The 12,166-nt window shown below is 39.6% G+C and overlaps 1 protein-coding gene across 3 annotated transcripts in view; it reads right to left on the reverse strand.

Annotated features, from left to right (window-relative positions):
• The window catches only part of ACVR1 (activin A receptor type 1), a 141,034-nt gene that overhangs the window by 64,155 nt on the left and 64,713 nt on the right, over positions 1-12,166 (reverse strand). For 2 of the 3 annotated variants that reach the window (XM_054562475.1, XM_054562476.1), the window contains exon 3: positions 228-301. In XM_054562475.1, coding sequence (XP_054418450.1) covers positions 228-294 — 67 coding nt within the window. In that variant the 5' untranslated portion in view covers positions 295-301. Of the gene's footprint in view, positions 1-227; positions 302-12,166 lie in introns of those variants that run through there. The other variant, XM_054562477.1, reaches the window with a different exon arrangement.

A 12,166-nucleotide genomic window follows, 5' to 3' on the forward strand; every position in this document is an offset into this window, starting at 1 on the left:
TATAACGGGCAGTACGGTAACTTTATGCCAATATCACCACAAACGTGTGAGTAATGTGTTACGCTATAACCTTATGACAGCTATGGCATCACTAAGTGACAGGAATGTTTGTTTCTTCTCCATTATTTCTTGTGGAACCACCACCGTCATCTGTCCTTGACCAAAACGCCATTACGTGGCCCATGACTGCACACTTAGCCTACCCCAAACAGCTGAGAGCCTCTTACCTTCCATGCTTGGGGAAGGGAAAGCGATCATCATTAGCACAGGAAGAATCATCACTCCATCCACCATTGTACAACTGTGGAGGAAAAAAAGACATATAAGACAAAAAATTTAACTACAGGATGACAAGTTAAATTAAGCATACCATTTTCAAACTGCCATTCAAGGCCTTTCTTACAAATCCCCCTCACATATGTTGCCTTATTTCTTAGTATATTTAAACATATACCCTTTACAGGGATCTAAACAAATCATCTTAAGAAGTTAATCAGATGTACCTCCTGCTGGTGGCCACCCTAAGGTGACTTTCTCTGAGTGTACCCTCTTACAAAGAACTCAGCGGGACAAGAAAACTTCTCAGCTATGTAAGGCTAGGCATTCCCAAAGGATTTTGGTTTTGAATCTTATCCTATTGAATGTAGAATTGGCACTAAATTAAAAACTCTGAGAAGCATGAATAGACACTTGCTACAATATAATAAAGATTAAGACTGAATCATTCAAGCCAAATTATTATGTGTGAGTCTTACTTTTTCTCCTTGCTCTGCATACCCCTGAAAGGAAAGGGTAAAACCTGCAACATATCCCTCCATCTAAGGCAAAACAATGCATTCCTGCATTAACCCCAAGTTTAACAGAGGACAGACATGACCAAGACAGGAAGAAATCATGTCAAGGTATAATACATGAAACTACAATTTAGAAAAAATAAGATACATTTCAAGTTGATATTTCCCTGAAACTAGTGGCAAAAATCTCAATTTTATGAGTTAAAGGATTACAATAGAGAAGTTTTCCATTTGAATAATCTTGAAAAATCTTGAATATGATGCCAGTTTGGTTATACTAATTCTTTATTACAAGAAATAATTTTTAAAAATTAAACCTTTATTCAGTTATGATTTTCTGGGTGGTAAAATAAAGAAGAAAACTGGTCAAGCCCTCGAATGAATAGGTTACTGTGCTATCCTAATTTTACAGCTTCAAAGCAAAGAACGAAAAAGCCTGTTGCTACATAAGCAGTTGAGAGTGGACACCATCTGATTCATATTCTTAACATCAAGTTTTGAGGTTGATAAGTCTGATTGTTCATTCCCCACACCCCATCCTATCTTACCAGCCCTCATTTCAATTTATAAAATTGTATTTCAGCCTATTCCTTCTCTTATAGCAAGATGAAGAAGTGGGGTAAAGGGGAGTATTTTTAATGCACTTTCCTTTTATATTTTTAGAACATGCAACTTGAGTGAGCTCCTTTTATTGTTTTATTATTATTTCCATGCTCACACAGACCTTGCCTAAGGTGAGCCCTTATTTGTAACATACAAACGACCTAATTTTGGACCCCGGGGCCCTCACAACCAGATGCAGATTCCTCCAGGAGCCTCTCATCTCCGTGCCTTTGAACGTGAATGCAGTGGTGGTTCCATCTGCCTCAAATGCGCTGAGCTTCCTCCTCCACCCCTCTCCTACCCAAGTGCTTCTTCCTGCCATTCGCAATCTAGCTCAAGAGGCAAACACTTAGTGAAACAACTCGTGAAACACCTCTCCATTGGCAGTGATTTCAAACCCATAGCACTGATCTAACACCACTCATAATCAATTATTTATCTATGTCAGTCTCCAGCACTAGCCCACTTGTCTCCAAATGGGGTACATACCTCCAATGGTCATGCAAGACAATTCATTGACTTATGGGATGAATATACAAAAAAAGGTTTTTTTAATGTTTTCACCCTGGCCAGTGTGACTCAGTTGGTTGGAGCACTGTCCCATAGACTGAAAGGTCACGGGTTCAATTCCTGGTCAGGGCACATACCCAGGTTGCACATTTGACCCCAGGTTGAGGCACACAAGAGATGGCAGCCAATTGATGTTTCTCACTTAACTCGATGTCTCTCTGTCTCTTTCTCTCACTCTTTCCCTACCTCCCTGCTCCCTCTTATCCTCTCTCTCTAAAAGCAATGAAAAAATGTCCTCGGGTGAGGATTAAAAAAATAAAAAATAAAAATAAATTAAAAATGTTTTCATCTAATAGAGTCATAAATAGCTTGAGCCTTTATATGGTCTCTGTCTCAATTCCTTATTATAGTTCAGTAACAAAAGGTGTCTTTCAGAAAGAATGGGAGAAACAATGTGAAAGTGGAGAGTGTACCCATGTACTGTACTTTTAAGGTTCTATTTAGGTAGAATTAAAGATTGCACTGGCTAGTTAAAATGAAACGAGCCCTCCCCCAAACTGCAAGTGTTCTAAAACCATTAAAAAAACTACAGATTAAATATGTTATTAATAAAGCACAAGAGAAGAGTAAGAAAATGTGGAGCTGATTTCTTGCTGGTTCTTTGGTAATCACTTTACTGGAAAAAAAGCAATTAAAATTCAGTTGAATTGGACATGAAGAAGGCTCCCCAATACAAAAATTTAAAAATACTTGAAAAATTGATTTGCATCCGGTACATAAACAGTACACATTACTCGGAGTGACCTGAAATTTTCATTAATGATGTCATCAGCATTAGCAGCCCCTTAAATATCTCATCTTTAATTTTTTAAATTTCTATTTTATAATACATACTTTTTTTTTTTACATAAAACTTACAACCAACATACATAGTGAAGGTGCGTGCTCAAAAAACTTTTTAACTGATGGGATGTTTTTAAAAGCTTTTGAAAACTACTGGAATATCTGTCTTGTCTTTGAATTACCTTGCCTCCTTCCTTCCTCACTTCCACAACTATTAAGAGACTACTATGTATTAGACATTAAAAACTTAGGGTAATAAAGATATAAAACATGGTCTTTACTATCATTAAGTTCATGTCTATGGTGGTAATCAAGGAATCATCCAAAAGACGGCATAATTAAAAACAGTATTAAATGTTAGAAAAAATATGATTAAACAAGATTCCTAACTAAACAACTTGAGATTTCCTAAGGGGCGGAGGAGCTTCCCTGGGAAGGTTATATTTAAATAAGAATCAGAAAGATGTCTAGGAAGAACTAGCAAAAGAATAAGTGTGTGTGAGTGTGCGCACACACACACACCTAAGAGAGAGTTGGGGTGGGTAGCACTCTGTAAAGACAGAGTGGCACCTCTCTCCCCCCACCCCGAGTCTAACATACAGTGAGCCTAGAGAGAAGAGTTATAAAGAGGAGAAAACCGAAGGCAGCTGGAGAGGTAGGCCAGGATTAGAACCTCAGTGAGATACAGTAAGTCCTAGCAAGCCCTCTACTCACCTCTATATTAACTGCCCTCAAGGCCCCTTACCCTTAGTTCTCACAGTGACCCCTCCAGACCCCATTTTCCCAGGCACTGCAGCAGCCAGCTTCCGGCCTCTCTCGGGGCCTCTGTATACAAGATGGTCCCCATGATGGGGCCCTTCTTTCGAGATCCAACCAGGCAAATTCCTATCCTTCAAGTCTTAAATGTTGCTTCTAGAAGCTTGCCTTCAACCACATATGCCCTCATTACACTCATACATGCCACTCTGTTCATTTCCATTCATAGCACTTATAATTAATAATTACTTAAACATACCTGTGTATCCTTTTTAACATCTGCTTCCTTCACTAGACCGTAAACTCAATGGTAGCAAAATCTATAGTCTATTTTTTTGTTCATTGACACCAGAGCCAAGTAGGTACATGTTTAATACTTGTTGAATTTGAATTTCTCCTGAATTAATCAGCTCAATTTAAGTTAAATTCTAAAAACTTAGCAATCTCTTCCAGCCCTCTCCTACACACAAACACATACACACCTGCAAAGAAATGGCAGGATTAAGATGTCTACCACCTCTGTAACATTAATGTGCAGAATTTCATCAAGGTAACAGTACAAGTTAGCAGTTGACAAATTTCAAGATTCAAAACCAAGAATCCTTTCACTATTAAAAAAAAATCTAAAAAACAATAACCATGGACTTTTCCTGTCATAAAGCCAAGAAAAGCTCATGCCTCAAAATATTCCTAACAGATCATAGCTGTATAAACAAAATTAAAATATTAATTTGGACTCAATGAATAGAAAAAAAAGTTATAAATTCAGTCACCCAAGCTATCTACTGTTTACAGACAGACAAATCAAATTCCGCCAAAAAATCTTTGAGAAAAAACATCAGCATCACTTCCTGGTTGCCATTTTGTTCACCATCTGGAATGTCTGCTGACCAGTCAATTCAGCTATTAAAGACAGTGCCTCCAAAAGAAAAGGGGAAAGAGAATGTATAAAGAATATTCCGAAATAAATTTCATCATATTTTAATTATTAAAAAATACCCATATGCTAACATCCCAACATTAAGCCCCAAGGATATCTTTTTAATTTTAAAATATACTAAAAAGAAAATATTATCAACTGACTTCCAGTCACAATGGTGGCATGGTGGACATGGCTTGCATCCTCGCACAACCACATCAAAATTATAGCTATATTATAGAATACCCACCACTCAGAACCATTAGAAACACAGTTGAATGGAGGTCTGACAACTGCAGAATTAAACAAGTCATATCCACCCAGACTGGTAGCAGAGGCAGAGACCCAGAACAGGCTAATCCCACATCCATGTGTGGTATATAGTTCAGGCGAGATATCTTGGGAGACCTCGCCATGCCAAGCCCCCCAGCCCAGGGTTCCAGTGCCAGGAAGATAAGTCCCCATAACTTCTGGTTGCAAAAACCAGCAGGGACTGACTTGGTGGAAGAAACTCCTAGAGTTCCAAGCAGTTTCTCTTCAAGGACCCACACATGGATTTGCTCAGACTCACTCCTTCGGGGTCCCAGCACCAGGGTAGCAGCTTGAAAGGCACCAGTGGCATACTAGGAGGAACTGAAGTGTCTGGCATCAAGGCAAGAGATAGGGGACAGCTTTCTTCCAGACAGAAATGCCGGCAGAGGCCAAGTCCCTTTTAACCCTCCCCCCGCAGAGCCGCAGAGCCTCAGAGCCACAGAGCCTCAGAGCCTCAGAGCAAGCAGGCCAGTGGTAACCTATCTGAGACTCCATCAACCTGACTAGCACTGTTTGCCCCACCCTGGTGATCCCCTGAGGCTCTGTTCCACCCAACTCACAACTGTTAACAGTGGCTTTTCCATATGAATGTCTGGTCTTGGCCATTGCTTCACAACTTCCTGAATCCTTTCAAACAAGTAACAGCCCGCCTCAGTGAGCCCCAAGCCCCTTTACCTCTTGCTAAGTGGCCCAAGGCCCAACACTAGCAGCTGCCAGCCTAAATTCACAGTTTAGCTTTGCCTGGGAATCTCCAAACCCAGCACAAGTAGCAGCCATCTCAGATTGCTTTATAGCTCACACAGGGTGGCCCTGGGCATAACACAGGTGGGGGATGACCTTGGCTTATACGACCCCAGAAACACCAGGGCCTGTACACCTAGTGGACAGCTACAGACCACATTAGAGCACCGCTTGTCTCTGCACAGCTGATCCTCACTTCAGGCAGAGGTTGGTGGTCAGTGGTCATAGCCAATCCTTGCAGCTGAATGGCCTGGGGAAATCCCTCCCATTGACCTGTCAACAGCAACCAAGGCTCAACTACAAAAGGAGGGTGAACTCAGCCCACACAAAGGGCGTACCTCGAGTGCTCAGCTTGGGTGATAGGGGAGGTGAGCTACTGGACCCTACAGGATACATACTACATTAGCCCATACTACCAAGACAGGAAGCCATAGCAGCTCTACCTAATACACAGAAACAAACACAGGGAGGCTACCACAATGAGGGACAAAGAAACATGGCCCAAATGAAAGGACAGATCAAAACTCCAAATAAAGAGCTAAAGGAAATGGAGATAAGCAATCTATCAGATGCAGAGTTCAAAACACTGTTTATAAGGAAGCTCAAAGAACTTAGTAAAGACCTCAGCAGCATACAAAAGACCCAGTCAGAAACAAAGGATACACTAATTGAAATAAAGAACAATTTGCAAGGAAACAGCAGTAGAATGGATGAAGCCAAAAATCAAATCCATGATTTGGAACATAAGGAATAAAAAGACATCCAATCAATACAGCAAAAAGAAAAAAGAATCCAGAAAAATGAGGATAATATCAACAGTGTTTGGGACAACTCTAAGGGGTCCAACATCTGCTTCATAGGGGTGCCAGAAGGAGAAGAGAAAGAGCAGAAAATTGGAAATTTACCTGAAAAAATGAAAGAAAACTTCCCTAATTTGGTAAAGGAAAGACATTCAAGTCCAGGAAGCTCAGAGAATGAAATGCAAATGAAAGAACAGATCAAAACCCCAGGAAAAGAACTCAACAAAATGGAGATAAGCAATCTATCAGGTGCAGAGTTCAAAACACTGCTTATAAGGATGCTCAAGGAACTTAGTGAGGACTTCAACAGCATAAAAAAGATCCAGTCAGAAACAAAGGAGATACTAATTAAAATAAAGAACAATTTACAGGGAAACAACAGTACAGTGGAAAGCCAAGAATCAAATAAATGATTTGGAACATAAGGAAGCAAAAAACAAGCAATCAGAAAGAACAAGAAGAAAAAAGAATTAAAAAAAAAACAACAAAAGCAAGGACAGTGTAAGAACTGCTGTGACAACTTCAACTATTCCAACATTAACACAATAGGAGTACCAGAAGAAGAGAAAGAGCAAGATATTGGAAAGCTAATTGAAAAAATAATGAAAGAAAACTTCCCTGATTTGGTGAAAGAAATAGACATGCAAGTCCAGAAAGCACAGAGTCCCAATTATGATGGATGCAAAGAGGCCCACTCCAAAACACATCGTAATTAAAATGCCAAAGGTTAAAGATAAAATCTTAAAAGCAGCAAGAGAAAAGCAGTTAGTTACCTACAGGGAAGTTCCCATTAGACTATCAGCCAATTTCTCAAAAGAAACTTTGCAGGCTAGAAGAGATTGGCAGGAAATATTTAAAGTCATGAAAAGAAGAGATATACAGCCAAGACGGCTCTACCCACCAAAGCTATCATTTAGAATTGAAGGGCAGATAAAGAGCCTCCCAGACAAGGAAAAACTAAAGGAGTTCATCATCACCAAACCATTATTATATGAAATGTTAAAAGGACTTATTTAAGAAAAAGAAGATGATCAAAACTCTGAGCAATAAAATGACAATAAATGCATATCTATCAACAGTTGTATCTAAAAAACAAACTAAGCAAACAAAAGAACAGAGACAGCATCATGGATATGGAGAGCATTTTAATGGTTGCCAGATGAGAGGCAGGTGTAGGGGAATGGGTGAAGAGGTGAGGGGATTAAGAAGTACAAATAGGTAGTTACAAAATAGTCCTGGGGATGTCAAGTACAGTATAGGAAATGGAGTAGCCAAAGAACTTATATGCATGACCCATGGACATGAACAATAGTGTAGGGATTGCCTGAGGGAGTGGGGGGTGCTGGGTGGAGGGGCTCAAATGGGGGCTCCAATTGGGACAACTGTAATAGCATAATCAATAAAATATAATTTAAAAAAATAAAATTTATTTCCAAAAATAAGAAAATATTATCTTTAAAAGTAAATTTCCCATTCCCCTGCTGTGAAATATTTTGGCTAAGAAGTTTCAGATATGGGCTGACAAAAGAGGTACTGGTAGTAGAAAAAGAGAGTGGCAATATTCCAACAGTTCAGGGATGCCCTGCTCCAAGGGATTTCAAACTTTTTGGTCTCAGAGTATTTTTAAACTCTTTTAAAGTATCAAGGCCTCTGAGGGGCTTGTTTCTGCAGGCTACATCTATCAACATTTACTCTATTAGAAATTAAAATAAAGAAGTAACGTGATACTTTATTTCTTATAAATTAAAAAAATATATCTCCCTCCCAAAAAATATAGTGAGAAAAGTGGCACTGTTTTGCATTTTTGCAAGTCTCTATCATGTTTAGCTTAGAAAGCAACTGGATTCTCAAATAATTCTACATTCAATCTGTTTTAACATGTTGCATTTTGGTGGAAGGACGTAGAGCAAATCCAGCCTTGAACATATATGTCCCTAGAAGGAGGACCTCATGGGATCCCTGGGAAAGTCATGGAAACTCCATCTGGATCACACTTTGAGAACCACTGCCTTATCCTTTATGTGGTCAATTCGTTCTACCATACAGATAACCAAATGGTACCAGATATTTTAGGCTGAGCATTAACCTACTACCTGACAAAAATGCTACTGTGACATAGGTTCAGACATCTCATTGGCCTCTGTAACATTAAAGAAGTTAACAAAATCTATAGTCAAGGAAGAAAGCATTAGATTTTTTTAATGTAGGAATAATACTTTATGTACACAACTAAATATTTTTTAAATGAGACACAAACCTGTTATAAGAAGGTACTCACCTGGTCATTTCATTTAGGATCAACCAAATCCTCAGGTAATGTTCTAAGGCCAAAATCCCTAACGGAAAAATCATAGGCTACTTGGGAATTACAGAATATTATCTGAAGAGTACAGAGAATGAACTCTTGCCTGCAGTATACACCATCTCCTTTCTGTTGTGGGTAAGAGCCTCTACCCCTAGGAACTCATCTTCATACTTCAAATCTAAACCTCTTGACTTAACGAAGGTACCTCTTTAAGTCAGTACCATCTTGTGCGATGTCTCAAGATTGCACTCTTGGGAGATAACAGTATTCCCATGATGTTCTAGGAAAAACAGGCATGTCATCAGGGCAAAACAGGACTGCTTTCCAAATCCCATGGCACTTTTCAAATTCCATTTATAGATCAGACTGATATCCAGTTAGGGAGCTAGCATTTAGCTCAATTTCTAACATGTGTGGGCTTGAAACCAAGTTTGGCACTTCTTTTGCTCATCACAATTTTACAGCTGGATAAGGCCACACATACACTGCAATACATTACCCACCAAAAAAAAAAAAAAAAAAATCACAAAGCATTTTGACTGACATTGATCACTGGTCCCAAAATAATCCAGAGTATAACGCACTTCTATAGTCAACTTTTAGGACCTATTAAGCAACCTAGCTGATAATCTACCATAAGAATAAAGGCTATTTCTAAAACCTAGACATGAACAGCATACAACTTGTTATCCATAATATTGAAGATGAAGGAAAAGTTGTAAAATGATCCCTATGTTTGTTTACCATCATAAAATTCTACAAAATGTTCATTTGTCAAGGCTAGTGACCTACATTCATTTGGTTTGTCCATTTGTTCAGCATATTATTTAGTCCCTACTTGTTCAACAGAAACTTTCTTGATACTTTCATCAAGTCAACTTCTAACAGTCTCTAAGTTAGAAAGAATCTTGAAAGACAGGTTGTACATTCACGCATCCTTATTTTGAACAACAGCTTCCAGTTAAAGTCACTTGCTATTGGTGGGGTTGTTACTACTCTTCCAGGACAGTTTTTTCTTTATATCTCTTTATACAGTCTATGCTATGCCTTCAGTAATGAAAAAAAAAAAGAAGTCATTCTCTTTAATATAAATGGTAGAGGCAAAGAAAAAGAGTAATTCTGCTTTCTCTTTTCCACAAAAATTACATCATTATCACCCCAACAGGAGTGGCACTTACTAACCAGCTAGGAACTATGCTTGGGAATCATGTGTATTATCTCATTCAATCTCTCCCCCAAACACTCTAAAATACATACTCATATTCACCCCATTTCATAAATTTTTAAAAATCTGTAAAATTTTCAGTGAGTAGAATTTTCGGTGGGTGGGTAGAAGCAATCCGAATTCAGATCTTAACCAACCACCACTCTCAACCTTCATTAAACTAGTCAGCCCTAGCTTAGCTGCTTTTGTCATCCTTTACATTTTATCTAAGCCTCAACACATTTTGCGCTTTAACCATCTTACTTTTCATCTCAGAAAACAATCTTTATTCATGGTATTTGGGCTACTTGTCAATCACGCCCTCTTTCAGTTTTTAATTTCTCTGAATTCAAAGTTAATTTCATATGCTGTATCACCTCAGATTCCCCACCCCGCCCCCCGCCGACACTGAAAAAAGATTTTGATGTGGAAAAAAATAAGCTACCTTGACAATATAAGTGCTTTCTATTGCTCATCTCCCATCCCTACTTTTCAGTTCTCTTGTAACTCACATCTCCAAATAAATACAGAAATGTGTGTCAGGCACATTTTGGAACAAAGTTAGACCCAGTAAGACAAATTCTAGACATAAAACTTCGAGGGAAGGCATACTTACAACCACCACCTCTGAGTGGCACAAAAATCAGCCATTAAGTGAGAACAGTTGTGCCTCTTCTATGCTCAAAAGGCAGAGAGAGAAACCAAGGGCAGCTTGCTTCACACTACCTGGGCCTGGACAGGGGTGAAAATGACATGGGCTGTCAGTTATAGCTGCAAAGAAAGGCTAAACCAAAGCCATCATACCATATAAGTTAAGTCAGGGTCTTTTCTCCAGTTCACAAATGACCTGTGAAATATTTTTAACACCACGCTCTGTCTAAACTGGCAATGTGGAAGTTGCCAGGGCTCGGTTTTATATAGACTTCACTGCTGCTGGAGGGTTTCTGGTGGGTGTTCCTTTCAGAATATTAGCATGTAATTTGATCTTTCATGATAGATGAATAGAAATGGCTTCTTGGACAAGTCCTATAGAACTGAAACCCAGCCCTTGGATCAGTTCATCCTGTAGTTAGAGGAAATAATTACAGGTTATTAGAGGAAAGAAAGGGTTTTGACTGAAAGAGTTACACTACAAACATTCCAGCTGTGACAGATGGACCGAAGGCAGGGTTTGGAAAAGAGGGGGAAAGACCAATCTAATCTGTTAAAGGTTGGGAGAAGATCAGGCTTAATTGAATGAAAGTAAGCTGAAAGGCTTAAGGTAGGCTACCATGTAAGAACAAATGAATCCCACTAAGTTTAATTTAATTGTCTACAGAATGAAATTGATTTTACTAAAACACTACCAGATACACAGATAACAACTACGCCAAACTTCCGAGATTCCAATGTTTTGGTCGCCCACTCCATGCCTTCCTGGTATCTCAAGACTAGGTTTTATTTCATCACACTTGACTACATGGAAACTGTCCCTCATTTTCCATTTCATGCCCTCTGTATCAAACAGCCACGGCTGTCCTGCTTTGTTTCAACTGATAGGACCCCATCTTCAACCCACTGTTTTGTTATATGGTCTTAGGCAGCTCAGGGCTCACTCCTCACCCTCCAGTTTCTAAACTGTGCCTGGAACAATTTTTTTTAACCTAGTGGTGGGAAGAAGCCTGTTATTTCCCCCCCACGCCCAACAAAATTCTTAAGACATGTAACTGTAGAGTCCATTTAAAATCCCACTTCCTCCCAAAGTCCTCAGTTAGAAGCTGTCTCAGCCTGCTAGTTCATCTCCAGCGAGGCCTGAACTTTCCCCTTTACCCAAACAGTGCAGACCCTCCTATCGGTCCCGTTACCAGACAAATGGTGCTTCCGACACCTACCACCTGACACAACTGTCCCAATACTAAGGCTATTAGAATTGACCTGTCATAATTTGAAGGGGGTGAAAATGAAAGGGATGTCAGCACCAGGGAAGTTTCTGTCTCTCTTTCTCTTTCTCTCCCTCCCCACTCCTCACCACCTCTCTCTTTTTAAATGGGAGACACTACAGCGTATTTCTGCAAAGGTGGGGGAAAGTACCCTTTATGCACCAACCTAACCAGAGCCTTCCTTCTCATCCACACTCCTCTCCACATTCAAGGCCACTCAGACCTCCCACCCTTGCCTCAGACCTCCCACCCTTGCCTCTGCATTCTATTACCCATCTTCTTCATAGCACTTAACGCTGTGTGAAATGTGTGGTTTATTTGTTTGTTGATTTTTATGATGTTTCCCCTCTGCCACCCCATCTTCCTCCATGCACCAAAATAGAAGTGGCATGGAAGTAAGATCTCTGCCTAGCACATGGCTACATACCCAGGCCTGGCACATACTGGGCACTCGATGTAA

The sequence above is a fragment of the Pteronotus mesoamericanus genome, unplaced genomic scaffold, assembly GCF_021234165.1.
Source record: "Pteronotus mesoamericanus isolate MK-2021 breed Mesoamerican mustached bat unplaced genomic scaffold, CSHL_Meso_final scaffold_651, whole genome shotgun sequence".
NCBI classification, from domain to species: domain Eukaryota; kingdom Metazoa; phylum Chordata; class Mammalia; order Chiroptera; family Mormoopidae; genus Pteronotus; species Pteronotus mesoamericanus.